Source organism: Haliotis rubra, unplaced genomic scaffold, assembly GCF_003918875.1.
Source record: "Haliotis rubra isolate DU_JTF1 unplaced genomic scaffold, ASM391887v1 Scf1890, whole genome shotgun sequence".
Taxonomy (NCBI): domain Eukaryota; kingdom Metazoa; phylum Mollusca; class Gastropoda; order Lepetellida; family Haliotidae; genus Haliotis; species Haliotis rubra.
The window spans coordinates 1,845-25,744 of NW_025765881.1; the positions used below are offsets into that span (position 1 = coordinate 1,845).

Genomic DNA, 23,900 nt, shown 5'->3' on the forward strand with positions numbered 1-23,900 from the left:
GTATACTAGTATACTGCATAGCATGTACGTTATAACCGTAGTATCTATTCCATAGCATGTTCGCTATAACCGTATACTAGTATACTGCATAGCATGTTCGTGATAACCGTAGTATATACTGCATAGCATGTTCGTTATTACTCGTAGTATATACTGCAAAGCATAATTGTCATAACCGTAGTATATACTGCATAGCATGTTCGTTATAACCGTAGTATATACTGCATAACATGTTCGTTATAACCGTAGTATATATTGCATAGCATGTTCGTCATAACCGTAGTATATATATTGCATAGCATGTTCGTGATAACCGTAGTATATACTGCATAGCATGTTCGTTATAACCGTAGTATATACTGCATAGCATGTTCGTGATAACCGTAGTATATGTTGGATAGCATGTTCGTTCATAACCGTAGTATATACTGCATAGCATGTTCGTTATAACCGTAGTATATATATGCATAGCATGTTCGTTATAACCGTAGTATATACTGCATAGCATGTTCGTTATAACCGTAGTATATACAGCATAGCATATTTCTCCAGCAGCCTCAAAGTATGCAGAATCTATTCAGTATCGGTACATGCGAGAACTGCATTCTATCTTGCATACGCTACGCTACGTTGAGCTACAAAGCTTTCGCACCATTTATTCACGCAGAGACGATCGAAGTAAAGAATAAATGCGACTTATTGTTTAGTGTGGTATTAATTTCGGATAAACAACATAAAAGAACATCACATAACTGGCTGTTGCTTTTGCATCATTAATGGCTAAGATTCCCTGATATCATTACAAATGTTTGGGATCATAACAACGGCTGTTCAGTTCCAGTTAATCATTGCTGGTGTGCGTGGGGCTGTCAGTCCCTGTCTATGTACGACTCTGGTCTCTGTATGAAAAAACACAGTTTCAATGTAAGTAATCCTCTTTCACATTGTTTTTCGTTACGGTTTTGTTAATAATGGTTGCCTGTTTTGTAATGCCTCTTTTGTTTTATGATAACAAACATTCGGATCGCGTTGTTATGGTAATTACAGTCACAATTTTCTGATAGTTTACCCAGACAGCCTGTGGCCTTGAACTGGAGACTACTTGTCTACTTAGCTCACAAAGCTCGATCTTTGGGGGTTCTGTTGGGTAGGCTAGTGGTTAAAGCGTTCGCTCGTAACGCAACACCCGTGAAGATCCGGGTAAGAATTGGTCTTGAGCAACCCAGGTTTGTCGCAAGAGGCGGCTAACCTGATCGGGTGGTCAGGCTCGCTGACTTGGTTGTCACATGTCACCGTATCCCAATTGCGTAGATCAATGCTCATGCTGTTGATTACTGGATTGACTTGTCGATTTTTCCAGACCGTCGCCATATAGCTGGCATATTGCTGAGTGCGGCGTTAAACAACAAACCGAAGACCTTGGTTCGATTCTCCAAATGGGTACAATATTTGAAGCCCTTTTCTTATGTCTCCGACGTGATATTGCTACAATATTGCTAAACCTAATCTCACTCACTCCATTATTGAGAGATCTTTATAGCAGAGCCAAATATTGCGGTGATAGACCAAATAGAGAAATTCCTATATAATAAGAGTGATTCTTACATGATAAAATTGGTACATTCACGGCTGGTCATGATCCATGGCTAATATTCTATAATGAATATATTGTTTCAGTGATAGATACGGTGTGTTTGCAATATCCAGTAAATTGCGTGACACACACACAGAGAGACACACACAGAAAGACCACACACACAAGACAGACACACACAGAGACAGACACACACACAGACACAAACACAGAGACACACACACAGAGACACATACACAGACACACACATACACACACATACACAGACACATACACAGACACAGAGAGACACACACAAAGACACACACAGACACACACATACACAGACACACACACAGACACACATACACAGACACAGAGACACACAGAGACAGACACACACACAGACACACACACAGACACAGAGACAGACACACACAGAGACAAAGAGACACACACAGACAGACACACACACAGAGACACACAGAGACACAGACACACACACAGACACGGGCACACACAGACAGAGACACAGACACTCACTGACAGACACACAGACAGACACAGAAACAGACACAGACACACACAGAGACAAACAGACTCACACACACACAGACAGACACAGACAGACACAGAGAGACACAGACAGACACACACAGACAGACACACACATACACTCACACAGACACACACATACACACAGACACACAGGAGACACAGACACAGACACAGACACAGACAGACAAACACAGACACACACACATACAGACACAGACACAGACACACATACACAGACGACACAGAGGCAGACACACACAGAGACACACACAGACACACACACACAGAAACAGACAGCACACACACAGAGACAGACACACAGACACAGGCACACACAGACATAGACACAGAGACAAAGAGACACACAGACAGACACACAGAGACACACATATACACTCCACAGACACACACACAGACACTCACACAGAGACACACAGACACACAGAGACACATACACACAGACACACACAGAGACACACACATACACACATAGAGACACAGACACACACACACACACACACACATACACAGAGACACACACACACACACACACACACACACACACACACACACACACAAACACGAGAGATTAATTGTATAAAATAAACAACGCTGGTACAGGTTTGAACCCAAGCAGGAGATATTCGCCAAAACGCAACATGGATCCCATAACAGCACATCCATCCGTAAACTTCGTACGAATCGTGCACTTTTCAAAACGTGAAAACGTAATTTTGGGACATTTGGGTCCAAATGGTCCGAAAAAGCCACCATCATAAATGCATGTGTATACAAAGACGTACGCAAGCGCAACGCGACAGGACGATTGGTATGGCAAATATGGGGGCTTTTCCAAGAACCTTCAACTTCAGCCAGGCCACATCAGCAAATTGATAAACCGCTACCAGCAAACAGGCCAGACCCAAGACCGCCCAAGATCGGGAGGACCAAGAGTCACGACACCGTTCGAAGACCGCTACATCCGGCAGATCCACCTCTGGAACAGATGCGTGACGACGACAGCACTATTACACGCCATCAACGGACGAACAGTCCTTCGACGACTTGGTATTGCTGGTATAAGAGCCTACCGTCACTTCCGTGGAATGAACTTGACCCGTCTACACCGTCAACGCAAACTGCAATGGGTACGAACTGTGGCAGGTGGCAGTGACGTGACGGGGAGGCGTACCCTTTACAGATGAAAGTCGTTCAGAAACGAAGGCAGAGTTCGAGCTTTTCGACGTAGAGGATTGCGACTGGCGCCGTTCGTTGGAGGAGGCCTCGTGGTGTGAGGCGGAATTTGTGGCCAGAGAACAACGAGACGTGTTACCATCCGAGGAAATCTCAATGCTCAGCGATACAGGGATGAAGTGGCGAGGCCCGTTGTGGTGCTCTTTACTCGACAACAGCCAACACGAATAATTTGACAGCACTACAACTCAAGGCCTCACACCGCCAGAATTGTTCGAGAATACCTGCACAATATCAACGTCAACGTATTGCCTTGGCCAGCGCCTTCCCCAGATGTAACACCATTGAACATCTGTGAGATCAGCTGAGATGGCGTGTACCACCTCCAGTGAAACGACAGGACTTTTGGAACGGGATTTCTGCTGACGTCATCCGCCGACCGAAGACGTCAATTTATTACAAGCATAGTTTATTGCACACATCTACGTTTTACTTTGTCTTTATTTCTGTACTTGAGGCCAGAGTGCATACTAACGGAAAAAGTAACTGTGCATAACATAAAATTGGATAAACTAACTGTTATTTGGAAAGGTTTTAAAAACAACCCTAAATAAACATGTAACAGAGCCTTTTGCATGCCATTTGATGTCACGTATCTTTCGTGGCACGTGCACTTTGTCTTCAATGAACTTACTCACTTTTTGCCTTTTTTGTGACACCTGAGGTTCACACGCCTGATATTGGAATATTGAAGAACGGTCGATTATTCCCTAGCCTCTGAATGTTGTGGAAAACACGTTAATTTCAATCTAAACTGCGCGTACGTCATGCCACGGTTTACGAAAATCAGCGTCTCTGCACCGTGGGTATGCTGGAGATTGGAATGGCCCAAAATGAAGTGGCCAGGCATTTTGGTATCCATTGACCAATGATCTCATCTCTGTGGAGACGTTTTCAACATTATAAAAACACGAGAGATTTGCCTCGCACCGGCCGTTTACGCGTGAAGCCACGTCTGCAAGAAAACCGCATTCGGCTGACCCATCTAAGGAATCGATTCCAGACTGCTCGGACCATTCCTGGCTTACATCCAATCAGTTCCAGGACTGTACGGAACCGACTGAGGGAGCACAACATCCGAAAATACGTCTAACTGTGCTCTAACGTCACCGACAGGTACGTCCTTCCTTGGTGCAGGCAGCATCTACGGTACAGGAGACACGATTGGGATTGCAAATTGCCCGCGTTCTAACATCAAACTTGGAGACAACTGTACCGAATTTTGTCAACTAGTAAACAGGAAGCAAATGATGATTCTATAATATACAACTCAGGTTTTGACTTCAATGCCGAGTAACAATTATGTTGTTAAAGTTCAAGTTGTTACATTATAGGCTGTCAATGACCCTCAACCGTTAGAATTGATCTTCAGTATCCAATGCTTGTCGTAAGAGACAACTAACGGGATCGGGAGGTCAGGCTCGCTGACTGGGATGACATAACTCATCGTATCCCAACTGCGTAGATCGAGACTCATGCTTTTGATCACTTACTTGTCTGGTCCAGACTTGATTATCTACTGACAGCCGCCATATATACTAAGCATTAAAGAAACTGTGCATACAAAAATTTAAAAAGTAAATTTATCAAACCTGTGTAGACACATAAGGATTTAAACTCAGAGATTAGTGACATGACATGCATGCACGTGCCACGTTCCGTGACGTCAATGGGTTCGTCCTTGAGACGTGCAATACGTTGTTGCATGTGCATTCCGGGAAAGAGAAACAGAGCAAATGAATGCCACATAATACTGTCACTTTAGAAAGCTCAATTCCTGCCCTTGCGATCTTTCAAAAAATTAAACGGCTATTGAAACGCATTGCATGCCAAGGCTCACGTCTGCATAACGTCATGAGGCCATTGGGATGGTCCGTGGAGGAATGTCACAACGAGAAGTGGCTGCACATTTCCACTGCCACCGGAACACCATTTCTGCACTCGTAAGACGCTACCAGAACACAAATGACGTCATCGATCGGCCACGTTCTGGACGTCCACGTGTAACAGCGCCAAGATGGGACATATGGATAAGGGTGACCCATCTTCGCCACAGGTTTCAGACTGCAGTGATGACTGCCCGAACCATCCCAGGACTTCGCCGTATCCACCCCAACACAGTTCGACAACCTTTACGTCATCACGGGATCAGACCACGACGTCCCGCCATACGGCCTATCCTGACACAACGTCATCGACAAGCTGACGAATGTGGTGCCGAAATCATGTTCGCAGACCCTGTTTTAGTGGAGAAATGTTGTTTTTACAGATGAGTCCAGGTTTAACATTTCCCACAGTGATGGACGTCAACGTGCCTATAGACGCGTGGGAGAACGTTATGCACAGTCCTGTGTCTTGGAGAGGAATCACTTTGGTGGTGGTTCCGTGATGATTTGGAGTGGAATAACAGCACGCTAAAGAACTCCTTTGGTGATTTTTCAGGGCCGGTTAACTGGTGTCGGCTCCAGGGATGAGATTCTTCGACCTGTGGCAATTCCTTTTCTGCAACGTCATGGCCCTGGGTTAACATTCCAACAGGACAATGCCCGCCCTCAGCATGTTTGGGACGAGATGGATCGACGTCTACGCCGTCTTCCTCATCCGCCAGATAACGTCCTTGACCTTGCAACAGAACTTGAGAGAATCTGGCGTGACATCCCACAAGCTTTCCTTGCACGTTTGATAGGCTCTATGCGTCGTCGATGCACTGCTGTTCTCAATGCCGATGGTGGACATACCCGTTATTGAGCTTGTGACATGGTCGTTTGACCCCTGTCCCGCTTGTGGACTCGTGACGTCTTTGTGATTGACTTTTCAATTGAAATTCTCCCGACTTGTTATGGTCTCATGATCCCTCCATTAAAGTTTATATGTACCTTTGACATTGTTATCGTACTTATCAACTGGGATAATATTTTGACAATGCACAGTTTCTTTATGTGGCTAGTATAGATGGAATATAACTTGTGCGGAGTAAACAACAAATACACAAAACTCCTTGCATACTAGCTGCTTTCCCAAAGGGAGGATTGTGTTTTATGACGATCACATATCCCGTTGAGGCCAGTATCGACCTGGAAAGATATTAATATGTACATTCGCATTGCTATTGGCGTTACAGTTTATTAGCCAAGTGATCATGGCATGTAAATTTAATGAAGGATCATATGTCAATTGACGCAATCCGTGGGCAACCGTTAAGGGACCCCATGAGCATCTGTCTTGCTCTGAAAATAATTGTAAAGGAGAGAATACTATGTCATCCTGTTAATGCTTTCTCATTCATGGGCTGTTCCTTTTAATAGAGAGGTTGACATCCATACAATTACCTCCTCCATGTGATTCACTTTCAAATGCCCTAAAAAGGGTTCCCTGCCATCAGACTGGTCGCACACTTAACAGCGTCCGTCGGCGCACCTAACTCTGTCATACGTGAAGATCCCGGTTAGAATTGGTTTTCAATGACCCATGCTTGTCGTAAGTGGCGACTAACGGGATCGGTTGACTTGGTTGACACATGCGATCGTATCCGAATTGCGTAGACCAATGCTCATGTTGTTGATCACTGGATTGTCTGGTCCAGACTCAATTATTTACAGGCCGCAGCCATATAGCTGGAATATTGCGCTGAGAGAGGCGTTGAACAACATAGAAGCAAACATAAAAACTAAATTATGTATAGATTATTACTCATACATTTAAGTTGAAGCTGATCAAGTGAGTGAGTGAGGGAAGAGGGTTTTACGCCGCTTTTAGCAATATTCCAGCAATATGACGGCGGGGGACAGAAATGGGCTTGACACATTGTACCCATGTGGGGAATCGAACCCGGGTCTTCGGTGTGACGAGCGAACGCTTTAACCACCAGGCTACCCCTACGCCCTTCTTATCAAGTTTTAGCTAGAACCTTCTCATGGCGTGGTACTCACAAACTGTGTCTGTGTTGCTTCAGACGTCCAAACATGAAGTGCATGGTGTCGTTGTTGCTGACGGTGATGTACGTCGTGTGCTGCCAGCTCCAGGTAACGTCGGGGTCAGATGTGTTCCTCGTGAAGGCTGTGTCGTCACAGAGAGTGTGTGACCGGCTGTGCGTCTACACGTCACAGTGCGAGGGGTATCGTTGGGATGCTGCTAACAGAACTTGTCACCTTCTTTCAACACAACCTTCATCTACTGACTCCGGCTTCTCAAAACCTGAGGTAAATAGACTGTTTATAGGATATGCGACATATAACCAAAGGTACAATTTAGTGTGACAAACAAGAGAGTTAATAATGTGCAAATGAAATGTTATTACACATATAGAAAAGACACATATTCCAAGGTATTGTAACGATCAACAGTCCACAAGAACAGATTGGTTGGTTTGTTGTTTAACGCCGCACTCAGCAAGATTCCAGCTATATGGCGGCGGCCTGTAAATATTCCAGTGTGGACCAGACAATCCAGTGATCAGCATCATGAGCATCGAGCCTCGCAATTGGTCAGAACAGAGCAGAACACCACAAAACAGAAACCTGGCATATATACTCAGGGACGAAAATAAAGTGTCACATGAAAGCACAAGTGTTCCTTTATTATTTTTTTCCAAGGTTTCTTCACAAGCTTTGTATCGGATAGCTTGTGAAGAAACCTGAAAAAAGGAACACTTGTGTTTTCATGTGATCCCTTATGTTTTTTTCTCTCAGTGTATAAATGACGCCACAACGCAAGATCGTACTTAAATGTTCACAAGCAAGTTCACATTATCAGTAGCGAGTGTGTCCATGTTGCGCTTTGATGCTAGCCTGGCACCTTTGCCACATTGAAGCCATTAAACGTCGGGTAAAGTGCTGGCGAAGATTGTTCAGCAGGAATTTGGCGGAGTTCCTGCATCGTTGTTGGAGGATTCAGATGACGTCGTAAACTTGTCTCCATTTCATCCCAGACGTGTTCAATTATTGTTATATAATCAGGGGTTCTTGTTGTCCAGGGTAACATATTAACCAGTTTCTGCATCGTTGTTGGAGGATTCGGATGACGTCGTAAAACATCATCCCAGACGTGTTCAATGATTGTTATATACAGGGGTTCTTGTTGTCCAGGGTAACATATTAACATTACTCTGATTTAGATGCTGATGTACAATTCGAGCATCGCGTGGTTTGGCGTAACGCCAGTCTCCCCATTGTGTACATGTATGCTCATTATATACGTTGTAAGAGCGGCTAACGGGACCGGGTGGTTAGGCTCGCTGGCTTTGTTGACACACGTCTTCGTATCCCAATTGGGTAGATCGATACCCATGATGTAAATCAGTGGATTGTCTGGTCCAGACTCTGCTATTTATAATCCGCTGTTATAGAGCAGGTAACCTCGGGCAAATGACTTTGTTCGAAATATGTGAATGTAAATGCGGTACCCGAAAAGATGAGACGGTAAAGTGTATGTTAACCTTATTCAGCTTCGCTGGCAGATTTGGCTGTACCTTCCCCAGGGAGCTGAGAATGAAATGTCAAGTGTACACTGATCCATTGTCAAGGGCAATATTGCTACAGTGCGTCGAGCAAACACTGCATTTACATTTAGCCTTGCGCTTATAAGCGGACTTGTATTATATTTGCTTGTATGTAATGCATCCTCGATAATCTCCAGGGTATACGTTACTTCACTCTCCACTATACCCTGGATGCATCCACGGCTTGGTACGATGATTTTATTACCTCTATTGGTTGGCTTTTTATCCAATCAGGGGTCTACGCTGGGAAGTTGAGCGAACCAATCACAACTCACTTTCGCTTCTTAAATATTCTAACCGTTTAAACTTGGCAACACAATTGATGCAGAGGTACTCTGAAAGATGTAGAAGGAGTTCTTTTATATTTTTTTTTGAAAGTTTCAGATCTGTCAATTTGTCTGTATTATTTCCCAAAACATCTGAGTGGTACTGCGAACAAACCTTTACGACTGCGACCGCTATCTTTGTTGACACTGGCAAGCTCGAATGTAACGGCGGCTTAGCTGATTGGCTACTGTGAGAATGCGGAGCCAGCAAAGGGGCAGGGGGCAATATAATTATATAATTATCGGGCCAAGCGGTGGATACATCCAGGGTATAGTGGAGAGTGAAGTAACGTATACCCTGGAGATTATCGAGGATGGTATGTAATGATGTTCTTTTCGTTTCTAACAATGGTAACTGTCATATTAAATCGGAACCTCCTGACACATTATTGTGCTTTTTGACAATTTCGTTTATCCCTGTTCCTACCCTGTAGTGACAATTCTTGTTCATTATATTCATGTGTCCAAGGATCTGGTTTTGGGGGCACCAAGCTGGTGACTTCCTACTTGTCCAGCAGCTCGCAAACCGTTAATCCCTGGCATGGTTTGTTTAGTAGCAGGGACCGTCTCAAAGATATTTGCCAGTGATGCTCACTGAGCAGGTCCCTCTCATTAAGGTGATTCAGAACATAAAACACATGTCCAACATTTTACAGATATTTTATCTAATGTTTATTATCATTGCCCGCATGTGTCATTTATTTTGATGACATATTTGACAAATAACATTTTTACATATCGTACATATATTGCATATTTATTCATAATTACAAAATTACATACACTTGTAAATACATTTCATAGCCCGACAAGATGAGAAACATCATCTTGGTACGCAAACGTAGATTTTTCATTAGCAAAGAGTGGTCTCTTCTCTCTATCAAAGGCATGGTTGTATTGTATAGAGCTTGACATTTAAAATAAAGTTCACCAATTAGGATCAGGCAATCAAATTCCCGTGTTCCAATTTTATCAATGTTATCATTTTAGTTTAAATAAAGTTCACCAATAGATCCATCAATCCAGCACTAACTGAAAAGTGTTCACTCCAACAACATAATTAACTAAAATTATCTCTAAATGTTAGAGATGCACTCCTAATCCCCTTATTGTCTGACCAATGAGCACGCATGGGTGATTTTACACCTGAAACAATAGGTGCTGGACAAGTAGGAAGACCCCACCATCCACTCACAGTTCTACTTCTTGAAATCTTTTTACTGACACATGACAATCGTCGTATCACGAACTATGGCGACAGAACTCCAAGTGGATCCTGCAAGCAAGAGCCCGCTGATGACGGTTCCAATCCCTGATATGACCTGAATAATCTGAGAACTATTTTCTCAGATGTGGAAATGCAGCCATGAGATTATCAAGGGTGTCAGTGTTACAAACTTAGCTCCTCTGTGTTTACTGTTCTGTTCTGATGACGCACATGAGGAGTAGAGATAATTAACTGATAAGCAGAATTTTGATTTATGACGTCAAAGTGAGAGGACTAACATGCTAAGACCCAGTCCAACACAACGAGGTACTTGTAGGAGGGCCATAGCAGAATGGTGCGTCCAGAATTGACATTGACAACATTCTTTGTTCTAGCCTCACAATGGACAATGTGGACAGCGCCCGTGCGCCCCGACGGAGACGTGTGTTCCTGTTGAAGCAGCAACTAGATACATATGTCTGGAGACGACGTTGCCGACTTCATCTTCTGCTGCTCCATCTACGTCAACTACAACTTCTTTGCCTGCTGGGACAACAACCACCAAGACATCTCCAAGCATAACTACTACTTCCGTTCCGTCATCTACAACCACCACCAAAACTACCCCAAGTCCCACAACATTGACAACAAAGACTGCATCTCCCGCTACAACTGCTACTCCGTCAACGTCAACTACTTCAGTGCCTGCTGTGTCATCTGCAATCTCGTCGACAACTTTCACCTCAGCTACGACTCCCACCTCAACTACCACTGCTACAACTTTCAGCGTATCCCCGTCGACTGCCACAACTACTACAACCTCTGCAACAACCACCACGACTACGCCAACAACAATCAGTACCACCCCACCCACAACGTCGAGAACGACACCAGGTACTTTTTTATGTCTTTTCCTTTGCTTTGCTTTGCTTTGTTTTGATTTTTGCCAAATTGATCGAATGGCTTCATGAAGTCATCATTAGTGATCTAATTCTTTTTTTCATAACTGTGTGTCGGAAAGTGGTGTGGGTTTTGAATGGTCAGTGGGTCTTTTACAAAATATCTCTGAATGTCCTGATAACGGACAGGCAACGGTGAATATTGACTTGTTATAGGGTGTTTGGTTGGGTGGGCTTAGGTAGAGGAGATTTCGGGAAGTGTTCTTAAGTGGTCACCAAAATAGATTGTTTACTTTGTATCCTAAAAATACAATGCTTGGATAGAATTTTTAAAATAGTGAGTCAGTGAGAAACTTTAGCTTTACGCCGCTATTATCAATATTTCAGCAATATCACGGCGGGGGACACCAGAAGTGGGTTTCACACATTGTGCCCATATGGGGAATCGAACCAGGTCCTCGGTGTGCCGAGCGGGGGTCTAACCACTGGGCTACCCCACCGCCTCCTTAATGATCGAGTTTTGACGAAGCAGACAAATGGTTTCCAGTTCGAAGCCAGGGAGTCAATCTGTCTGAGTACACTATCAGAGAGTTCTGCAACTGTGATAACAACGCGATCCGAATGTTTCTTATCATAAAACAAATGAGCTGTTAAACATCAAGCAAGCACTGTAGCAACCCACTATGTAATAACAACGCACTATGTAATAAAATTCCGTTGTTATTACATAGTGGGTTGCTAATGGTGTAACGCAGTTCGTAATAACCCGATATGTAATAAAATCGCCTAAGTCCGAAATGTTTTTGGACTTAGAAAATTTTGTTACATAGTGCGTTGTTATTACATAGTGGGTTGCTACAAAGCACTATCTACAGAACCGCCCCATTTTCAAAAGACGACATTGTGTCTATCGACACTGAACAATAACATATTCAGTTTCTGACTAATCAAGATCGATGCTCATGCTGTTGATCACTGGATTGTCCGGTCCAGACTCGATTATTTAGAGACCGCCGCCATATAGTTGGAATATTGCTGAGTGCGGCGTAAAACTAAACTCACTCATATATAGGGGCTGCTGTGTGAACCAGTAGTGTCTAATGTTTGTCTTGTAGGTCCGGTATTTATAGGAACTGCTGTATGAACCTGTAATGTCTAAAGTTTGTCTTGTAGGTCCTGTATATAGGGTTGCTGTGTGAACCAGTAATGTCTAATGGTTATATTGTAGGTCCTCTATGTAGGGGCTGCTGTGTGAACCAGTAATGTCTAATGGTTATATTGTATGTCCTGTATATAGGGCTGCTGTGTGAACCAGTAATGTGTAATGTTTGTCTTGTAGGTCCTGTATTTAAGGGGTGCAGTATGAACCAGTAATGTGATATGTTTGTCTTGTAGGTCCTGTATATAGGGGGTGCAGTATGAACCAGTAATGTTTAATGTTTGTCTTGTAGGTCCTGTATATAGGGGCTGCTGTATGAACCAGTAATGTCTAATGTTTGTCTTGTAGGTCCTGTATATAGGGCTGCTGTATGAACCAGTAATGATTAATGTTTGTCTTGTAGGTCCTGTATATAGGGGCTGCTGTATGAACCAGTAATGTCTAATGTTTGTCTTGCAGGTCCTGTATATAGGGCTGCTGTATGGACCAGTAATGTTTAATGTTTTGTCTTGTAGGTCCTGTATATAGGGGGTGCAGTATGAACCAGTAATGTTTAATGTTTGTCTTGTAGGTCCTGTACATAGGGCTGCTGTGTGAACCAGTAATGTGTAATGGTTATATTGTAGGTCCTGTATGTAGGGGCTGCTGTGTGAACCAGTAATGTCTAATGGTTATATTGTATGTCCTGTATATAGGGCTGCTGTGTGAACCAGTAATGTGTAATGTTTGTCTTGTAGGTCCTGTATTTAAGGGGTGCAGTATGAACCAGTAATGTGATATGTTTGTCTTGTAGGTCCTGTATATAGGGGGTGCAGTATGAACCAGTAATGTTTAATGTTTGTCTTGTAGGTCCTGTATATAGGGGCTGCTGTATGAACCAGTAATGTCTAATGTTTGTCTTGTAGGTCCTGTATATAGGGCTGCTGTATGAACCAGTAATGATTAATGTTTGTCTTGTAGGTCCTGTATATAGGGGCTGCTGTATGAACCAGTAATGTCTAATGTTTGTCTTGCAGGTCCTGTATATAGGGCTGCTGTATGGACCAGTAATGTTTAATGTTTGTCTTGTAGGTCCTGTATATAGGGGGTGCAGTATGAACCAGTAATGTTTAATGTTTGTCTTGTAGGTCCTGTATATAGGGGATGTAGTGTGAACCAGTAATGTTTAATGTTTGTCTTGTAGGTCCTGTATATAGGGCTGCTGTATGAACCAGTAATGTGTAATGTTTGTCTTGTAGGTCATGTATATAGGTCTGCTGTGTGAACCATTAATATGTAATGGTTGTCTTGTAGGTCCTGTATGTACTGGGCTGATAAGTGAACATGTATTACGTTTACCATGTAGGTCCTCTATATAGAGGTTGATAAATTACGTTTACCATGTAGGCCCTGTATATAGAGGTTGATATATTACGTTTACAATGTAGTTTCTGTATATAGAGCTTTATGTATAACGTTTACCACGTAGGTCCTGTATATAGAGGTTGATGTATTACGTTTACCACGTAGGTCCTGTACATAGAGGTTGATGTATTACGTTTACCATATAGGTCCTGTATATAGAGGTTGATGTATCACGTTTACCATGTAGGTCCTGTATATAAAGTTTGATGTATTACGTTTACCATGTAGGTCCTGTACATAGAGGTTGATGTATTACGTTTACCATGTAGGTCCTGTATATAGAGGTTGATGTATTACGTTTACCATATAGGTCCTGTATATAGAGGTTGATGTATTACGTTTACCATATAAGTTCTGTATATAGAGGTTGATGTATTACGTTTACCACGTAGGTCCTGTATATAGAGATTGATTTATTACGTTTACCATATAGGTCCTGTATATAGAGGTTGATGTATTATGTTTACCACGTAGGTCCTGTATATAGAGGTTGATGTATTATGTGTACCACGTAGGTCCTGTATATAGAGGTTGATGTATTACGTTTACCATGTAGGTCCTGTATATAGAGGTTGATGTATTACGTTTACCATGTAGGTCCTGTATATAGAGGTTGATGTATTACGTTTACCACGTAGGTCCTGTATATAGAGGTTGATGTATTACATTTACTATGTAGGTCCTGTATATAGAGGTTGATGTATTACGTGTACCTTATAGGTCCTGTATATAGAGGTTGATGTATTACGTTTACCATAAAGGTCCTGTATATAGAGGTTGATGTATTACGTATAGCACGTATGTCCTGTATATAAAGGTTTATGTATTCCGTTGACCATGTAGGTCCTGTATATAGAGGTTGATGTATTAATTTACCATGTAGGTCCTGTATATAGAGGTTGATGTATTACCTTTACCACGTAGGTCCTGTATATAGAGGTTGATGTATTACGTTTACCATGTACGTCTTGTATATAGAGGTTAATGTATTAAGTTTACCATGTAGGTTCGGTATATAGAGCTTTATGTATAACGTTTACCACGTAGGTCCTGTATATAGAGGTTGATGTATTACGTTTACCATATAGGTCCTGTACATAGAGGTTGATGTATTACGTTTATCACGTAGGTCCTGTATATAGAGGTTAATGTATCACGTTTGCCATGTAGGTCCTGTATATAGAGGTTGATGTATTACGTTTACCATATAGGTCCTGTATATAGAGGTTGATGTATTACGTTTACCATATAGGTCCTGTATATAGAAGTTGATGTATTACATTTACGATGTAGGTCCTGTATATAGAGGTTGATGTATTATGTTTACCACGTAGGTCCTGTATATAGAGGTTGATTTATTATGTATACCACGTAGGTCCTGTATATAGAGGTTGATGTATTACGTTTACCACGTAGGTCCTGTATAAAGAGGTTAATGTATTACGTTTACCATGTAGGTCCCGTATAAAGTGGTTGATGTATTACGTTAACCATGTAGGTCCTGTATATAGAGGTTGATGTATTACGTTTACCACGTAGGTCCTGTATATAGAGGTTGATGTATTATGTTTACCACGTAGGTCCTGTATATAGAGGTTGATGTATTACGTGTACCACGTAGGTCCTGTATATAGAGATTGATGTATTACGTTTACCACGTAGGTCCTGTATATAGAGGTTTATGTATTACGTGTACCATGTAGGTTCTGTATCTAGAGGTTGATGTATTACGTTTACAATATAGGTTCTGTATATAGAGGTTGATGTATTACGTTTACCATGTATGTCCTGTATATAGAGGTTGATGCATTACGTTTACCACGTAGGTCCAGTATATAGAGGTTGATGTATTACGTTTACCATGTAGGTCCTGTATATAGAGGTTGATGTATTACGTTTACCATATAGGTCCTGTATATAGAGGTTGATGTATTACGTTTACCATATAGGTCCTGTATATAGAGGTTGATATATTTCGTTTACCATGTAGGCCCTGTATATAGAGGTTGATGTATTACGTTTACCATGTAGGTCCTGTATATAGAGGTTGGTGTATTACGTTTACCACGTAGGTCCTGTATAAAGAGGTTTAAGTATTCCGTTGACCATGTAGGTCCTGTATATAGAGGTTTATGTATTACGTTGACCATGTAGGTCCTGTATATAGAGGTTGATGTATTACGTTTACCATGTAGGTTTTGTATATGGAGGTAGATGTATTACGTTTACCATATAGGTCCTGTATATAGAGGTTGATGTATTACGTTTACCATGTAGGGTTTGTATATAGAGGTTGATGTATTACATTTACCACGTAGATCCTGTATATAGAGGTTGATGTATTACGTTTACCACGTAGGTCCTGTATATAGAGGTTGATGAATTACGTTTATCATGTAGGTCCTGTATATAGAGGTTGATGCATTACGTTTACCAGGTAGGTCCTGTTTATAGAGGTTGATGTATTACGTTTACCATGTAGGTCCTGTATATAGAGGTTGATGCATTACGTTTACCAGGTAGGTCCTGTTTATAGAGGTTGATGTATTACGTTTACCATGTAGGTCCTGTTTATAGAGGTTGATGTATTACGTTTACCATGTAGGTCCTGTATATAGAGGTTGATGCATTTCGTTTACCAGGTAGGTCCTGTTTATAGAGGTTGATGTATTACGTTTACCATGTAGGTCCTCATCAACTCTATACATATCAACTCTGCACTCGCCAGTAATATACCTCTATAAACATCATTTTATCTGAAAACTAATGATACCTCTGTGGGGATTTTAATAAGTGTTTCGTCAATTTCCATACTCGTTGATTCCAATTATATCTTGATCAGCCGTTCTCTTGACATGAACTATTCATATTATTCTCACAGTGTATGTCATGATCAAATGGACTTATTGTTTACTTCACCATACACACAACCACTACAATGAACAATATGTACAGGACACGGTAGTTTTAATTAGGTTTATCGATAAAGGCGTGAACATACTTGATTAGTAGTGTTTCTCTACGACCGCCAGCACAAATATAATTCCCGTAAAAACAGAAGTAGGAGCCGTGATGATGCTATGTACATATTTGATAAGCATTTACTTCATAACGTGGGCCCCCCTAGTCTATAGATCACCATCATTGGCCTACCTAAATCGATGGAAATAATTTATTTACATATTTTCAGAGGGGCAAAGCGTAATGCTGAGCCATACCGTTGTGTGCTACTTTGTAATATTATGGCAGCTCATACCCAAACCCGAAGGTCCATGGTGAAATATGGACTTGGAGGCTGGAGACGGGGTATAGTGATATAATGACAGATCATTGAAGGAGTAGGGACGTGTCCGACGTGTATGTGCATGTACGTGTCGTGCCGTATTTAATGTGTCTGTAGGGACAAATCTGTGTAGGGGCATGTTAGGTGTGTGTGTGTGTGCGTGTGTGCGCGCGTGTGTGTGTGTGTGTGTGTGTGTGTGTGTGTGTGTGTGCGTGCGCGAGTGTGTGTGCGCGCGTGCGTGTGTGTCGGAGCGTATATGACATGTGTGTGAATGTGTTTGTGAGTGTGTCTCAGGTGAGTATGTGTGATGTGTGTGAGTGAGTGTGTCTGACGTGTGTCTCTGACGTGTGTGTGGGCGTGTCTGACGTGGGTGAGTGTGTCTGATGTGTGTGAGCGCCCCTGACGTGTATGTGTGAGTGTGTCTGACGTGTGTATGTGAGTGTGTCTGACGTGTGTAAATGTGTCTGACGTGTTTATGTGACTGCTTCTGATGTATGTGTGAGTGCGTCTGACGTGGGTGAGTGTGTCTGATGTGTGTATGTGTCTGACGTGTGTATGTAAGTGTGTCTTAAATATGTCAGTGAGTGTGTCAGGCGTGTATATGTGAGAGTGCCTGACGTGTATACGTGAGTGTAACTGACGTGGGTAAGTGTGTCTGATGTGTGTGTGATTGTTTCTGACGTTAGGGTGTGTCTGACGTGTGTGTGTCTGACGTGTGTGTGTGTCTGATGTGTGTGAGTGTCTGACGTGTGTGTGTCTGATGTGTGTGTGTCTAACGTGTATGTGTCTAACGTGTGTGTGTGTCTGACGTGTATGTGTTAAACGTGTGTGTGTCTGACGTGTGTGTGTCTGACGTGTATGTGTCTAACGTGTGTGTGTCTGACATGTGTGTGTGTGTCTGACGTGTGTGTGTCTGACGTGTATGTGTCTAACGTGTGTGTGTCTGACGTGTGTGAGTCTGACGTGGGTGTGTCTGACGTGTGTGAGTGTGTCTGATGTGTGTGAGAGTGTTTCTGACTTGGGGGAGTGTCTGACGTGTGTGTGTCTGGCGTGTGTGCATCTGACGTGTGTGTGTCTGATGTGTGTGAGTGTCTGGCGTGTGTATGTGAGTGTGTCTGACGTGTGTGTGCGAGTGTGTCTCTCGTGTTAGTGAGTGTGTGTGGCGTGTGTGTATGTATGTGGTATGTAACGTGGGTGACGTGCGCTGGATCATGTTTGACGTCATCTACTACCATAACTTATACTACGGCTACAGCCACTACTGCTACGACCTCTACTAATACTGCCAATATTACAACTACTACCACGCCGATTTCTACCACAACCACCATCACAGCTAAAGCTAATAGCATAACCGCGCACGGTCTCCCTTCTACCTTTACTTCCGCTGCTACTACTACTATACCACGACGTCTACTACTACAATTGGTACTACTACCTCAGCAGTACTACCAACATATATTTACATAATATGCTACATTTACTCTCTAATTTACTCGCTTACCACATACGTGCTTTACATGGACGAATAAATGAATGTTGCAGTACACCGTTATTTTCGGCTTTCATCGAGGGGGCGGTGGGATAGCCTAGTGAGTAAAGCTTTCGCTCGTAACGTCGAAGGACCCGGGTTCGATTCCCCACATGGGCAAGATATGTGAATCCCATTTCTGGAAGCATAACCTTCCCAGTACTCCGTTTTGGATGTCCATCTCATGCATCTCATGTCCATCTCATTCCAGCATCCTGTGTCTCGGACTGCACTGGTCTGGGCGATGGGAAATACCAGTCGTGTGAACGGTGCAACGGCTACGTGGTATGCACTCATGGAAACACACACCACAGACCATGCGGCGCTGGTACACTGTGGAATGATAACAGGAAACTCTGCCTGTTTCCTCCGTCACCTACCTGTGTCCTGAATGAATAGAACGTTTAAACGCCGAGTTGTACAAAACGCAGTCAGGTTTTACTCCATGTACGCAACACCAATCTCGATTATCAGCTGAAATAGGTTCCACAGAGAGTAACAACCATCACTCAGACCCCTTGTGTTTTAGTAGTTAGAAGTGAGTGAGTTTAGTTTTACGCCGCACTCAGCAATATTCCAGCTATATGGCTGCGGTCTGGAAATAATCTCGTCTGGACCAGACAATCCAGTGCTAAACAGCATGAGCATCTATCTACGCAACTGGGATACGATGACATCTGTCAACCAAGTCAGCGAGCCTGGACACCCTATGACAAGCATGGGTTACTGAAGATCAATTCTAACCCGGACCTTCATGTCCAGAGACATGCCATTAATATTCTCTCTCTCACTCAGTATCGCCTTAGTCATTTGTCTTTCGATTGTTACTGGCTTTGCATCGTTATCGAATTATCTTCTTGTTTTACGCTGTAGTGAAGCGTTGGAAAAGTAGCTTTTGTCGACTTGAAGTCAGTAAAAGAGTTGATAAAATACCATTCAATCAGTGTTGCGCAATAGAGCTTTTTACTCCCGCTTCACTTGAATGTACACCCTGTGGCAATCACTCACTCAGCTACGTAAGTTAGCACAACACCTCATTATATTATTAGTGTAATATATTTATGTCATTAAAACTTATACACTCATTTATTGGCTTGTCATTTATCATACACTCGAAAGATTCGTCCCACCATTATTTCTTGTTCATGTACAATAGGGCTGTGTAGTAGCCAAGTGGTTAAAGCGTTGGGTCGTCACGCCGACGACCCTGGTTCGATTCCCCACGTGGGTACAATGTGTGAACCCCATTTCTAGTGTTTCAGTCGTTATTTTCCTGGAATATTGCTGAAAGCGGCGTAAAACTAAACTCACTCACTCTTGTACGTTTGTTCTGGTGTGTGCGTTATTGTTTGTTCGTTTTAGTTTATGCGTTCTTTCGTGTCTTTAAATGCATGTTTACGTTCTTGCGCTGAGTTTGTGTTCATGGATATGGGTTTTAGTAAGTGCGTGTTCGCGCTTGCTGTCTTTGCTATTTCCTGTACATGTGTTAGATCGTGTGTTTGAGTTCGTAGTCGTGCGTCTGTGTTCCTGAACGTGTGCGTGTTCGTGCATGTTTAGCTGCGTTCGTCCTCGTGCATGTGTTAGTGTTCGTGGGCTGTTCGGGGCGGCGGGTAGCCTTATGGTTAAAGCGTCCGCTCGTCCCGCTGAAGACCCGGGTTCGATTCCACACATGGGTACAATTAGTAAAGCCCATTTCGGGCTCACTAACTCACTCGTGCGCTCTTCTTTGTGCTATCAGAGGCAATTAGGGGTACAACATCTACATAACATACAAAGCTCATAGATATTATTGGGCGCATTCATGAATCGCACGACACGTCGCAAGGGTCAGATACGTATGGCCAAGCAGCCTAATTTTCAAAAAACAATGTTACATCATAAGCAAGTGTCCAAGGGCAATCTTCATGAAGGTCAGTTCTTTCTATTTTCTCCAAACTATAACCACTGACAGACAAAACAATAAAGTGATAAAGACAATCCCGTTTGACGGCGTCTGGTTAGTTTTTGGAATGTCTATCTTCATTATAATCATTAAGCACGATGAAATTGTTTTATTCTACCATGACTACGTGAAATACGCGAATTTGTTTCGACAATCAATAAAATTAGACACTATCAATCCTGGATTAACAATGAGTCTGATTTCATGACCGCTTCACTGCACACATATCCAACACTGCCGCACTACTTCAGCTTGACCACCAACATGGCTAATATCAACGCAACAGACGTGATGGAAATGTTTATAAAACATTTATTCATCTCCCAAAATACAATTATATGGTTTGTCCTCCACAATTATTAGGGAACCACACTATCAAATTACATTCTATTATCAAAATATTCAAACTCAATTACAATGCACAGCCCCAAATCAAACCAAACAATATCTAACTTATAAATCAGAAAGCAATGTAAAAATACATCCCTACCTATACAGAATTTGCAGCAAAACGTTAGTAAATATTTGCCTACCTGGTAAATGGTAATTCGCAACATAACGGCCAGGCGAAACACCATATTTATACCACTCATACTCCATCATGTCCTGTTGCATCGTTCCAAAAATACATGTCAGAAATTGAACGACCAGAATTCTGCTCTCTGTCAGCTTCACAGCAAGGGTGTCACTGTTGGTGATCTATGTTCGTACACTTTGAAAATATCTTGGCCACAATCCAGTCCCAACTGATGAATACAATTTCCAAGGAATCCCAAGTTAGTCGCATGTACACAAATCATTACGTTGGGCCAGCACTGTCACTCTTTCGTCGCATGCCGGGGTGGAGGCACGTACGTGAAATCACGATCGAAACTCGCCGGTCATAAAAATCAACAGTCTTTGACTAGTTTGATGAGTTACCACACTGATTTGTTGGTCGATCAGAAAAGGATCTATTCTTCGATTCTGCAGGGTTCAGATTCGACAGTCAGTGAAGTATTTTCTCCACTGTGACTTCAACTTTCACCCTTTCCCAAATGTAAACATTGGCTCGCCCGCCATTTCAAACTGTTGCGCAACAACTACTTCTATGAAAATAAGTAGGTCAGACGATTCCATTGCCAGGGGAGGGGTACAGTAACACGGCACACAAAACAATAGGTCGGGCATTCCATAGCACGTCAACCCCAAAGGCGAGCACGTGATTCACTGCACGTTACTTGTGAAGTAGACTTGCACAAGTATCTAAGGTCAAAATTAATAGTTTAAATGATAATCTCTAAAAAAAATAAACAACAGGCCGGGGTCCTTAGATGTACTGTGCGCCTATCTAGACTTGCCTCTTCGAAGGATAGAATTACTATACATCCATGGGCTCAGCATTCAGTACAGGCTACCCGTGAAGATCAGGTTTAGAATTGGTCGTCAGCCACCAATGCTTGTCGTAAGAGGCGACTAACAGGATCGGGTGGTCAGGCTCGTTCACTTAGTTGACACATATCATCGTATCCCAGTTGCGTCGATGCTCATGCTGTTGATCACTGGATTGTCTGGTCCAGACTCGATTATTTACAAACCGCAGCCATAGAGCTGGAATATTGCTGAGTGCGGCGTTAAACAACAAACAAACAAATCGCCCCACTTATTGTTAGGTTTCACGCTTTATGGCCACATTTTCAACATCTGCTGTCAAGACCAAGTTACTTCAGCACCTACGGAACCCATACAACGTTTACGCAACTGATTTCATTCTAATAAGTCATGCAGCATCAGGCATTTTAACAAGCATTGTGCTTTGGTCATAATTTATTCATTTTAATCAACACGGTAGACATGTGCACCCCACCTCAATTATTAGAGGGCCATGATATCGATTGCATTTGTGAACATCAGATATAACTGATGATAAAGACATCGAAACCATTGTTACGTTTCTGTTGTTGGCAACTGCCAGCAACGTCATTGTGTTATAAGCGTGAAGTTTCACCCTTTGGTTTCATTATCGGAGGAAAACGTGAACAAGATGAAACTGATAGTAAGTGTTGTTACCGTCTACAACGTTCTGACTCTGGGTTACTGTCAGGGAAATCTGTTGAGTCAAGCTGTTCTTACAAAGAAAACCTCAACGTCGCGAACGTTTGTCTGTACGTGTTCCGACGCTGCCAGCTGCACTGCAGACAAGTGGAAGGACCTTCTAGCAGCGTGTCGGCAGATGTTGGAGAACGTCGACCATCAGGTACTCTAAATGTAGAGTGGGTGTGGTTTAACGCCGCTTTTAGCAATATTCTAGCACTTTGGCGGCGGGTGACATATAACATGGTCTTCACACATTGTACTATGTGTGGGATCGAATTCGGGTCTCGGTGTGACGAGCGAGCGCTTTAACCGTGAGGCTACTCCACCACCTCCTGTAAATGACAATGTCATCTGTTCCCAAGTGCGCAAATGGATGCTCATGTTGGTGATAACTGGATTGTCTGGTCCAGACTCGATTATTCACAGACCGCCGCCATATAGCTGGAATATTGCTGAGTGCGGCGTACAACTAAACTCACTCACTCACTGTAAATGACAAGTGGTGTTTCGAGTGAATTCGTGGATAGCAACATGAATTTGTAAAGATTGTGTTTATCCGATATATCGTTAACTGATTACTGAAATTATTAGGGCTGCACGGTATTACCGGTATATCGGTAAACCGCAGTACGAAATTCTAACAATTACCTGTCGGGATACGTTTATGACGTAAAGGTATACCGCCAAATATTTATTTGTTCACTTTTAACCCATTCAACACCGCACATAAGACTTCCGCACGTATACTCCCTAAATTTTAATTTTGAGGAAAAAGATATATATGTATATTCAGGTAATATGGGTGGTGGATGGGGATATGGCTGAAGTCTTTCCAAATGATTGGCAACGGGTCCACTTAAACATTGTCAAAGAGGAAACTATGGACGTTTCGAGAAAATCATTAAAATTGAATAAACTAATGAATAAAATCAACAGTTTTCATAAAAGTTGTCAAACGTACATCTAAGTTACTATTTCCATCTTTTCGTGCGATCATGTTATGGAAGTCAAGTGACATCTCGGCTTTTGTCGCCTCGATCTTCATGCTCGGACACGATGTTTAATGAGAAAACATTTTGCATTTGCCGTTCCATAATTTACTTATATATGGCAAATTGTTGCTTATGACGTTCAGAATAGCATTATTGTACCCAAAACCTTGGTCTAAAAGTTTTCGTTTATGAGGATTGT

The 23,900-nt window shown here is 42.5% G+C and overlaps 1 protein-coding gene across 2 annotated transcripts in view; it reads left to right on the forward strand.

The window, feature by feature from the left end:
• The first annotated feature begins 606 nt into the window (after positions 1-606).
• LOC124274245 (integumentary mucin C.1-like) overlaps positions 607-23,900 on the forward strand; it is a 34,537-nt gene continuing 11,243 nt past the window's right edge. The window contains exons 1-4 of one of the 2 annotated variants that reach the window (XM_046709590.1): positions 607-924; positions 7,338-7,584; positions 10,811-11,309; positions 18,903-19,084. In XM_046709590.1, the coding sequence (XP_046565546.1) occupies positions 7,348-7,584; positions 10,811-11,309; positions 18,903-19,084 (918 nt within the window). In that variant the 5' untranslated portion in view covers positions 607-924; positions 7,338-7,347. The remainder of the gene's footprint in view (positions 925-7,337; positions 7,585-10,810; positions 11,310-18,902; positions 19,085-23,900) is intronic. The other variant, XM_046709591.1, reaches the window with a different exon arrangement.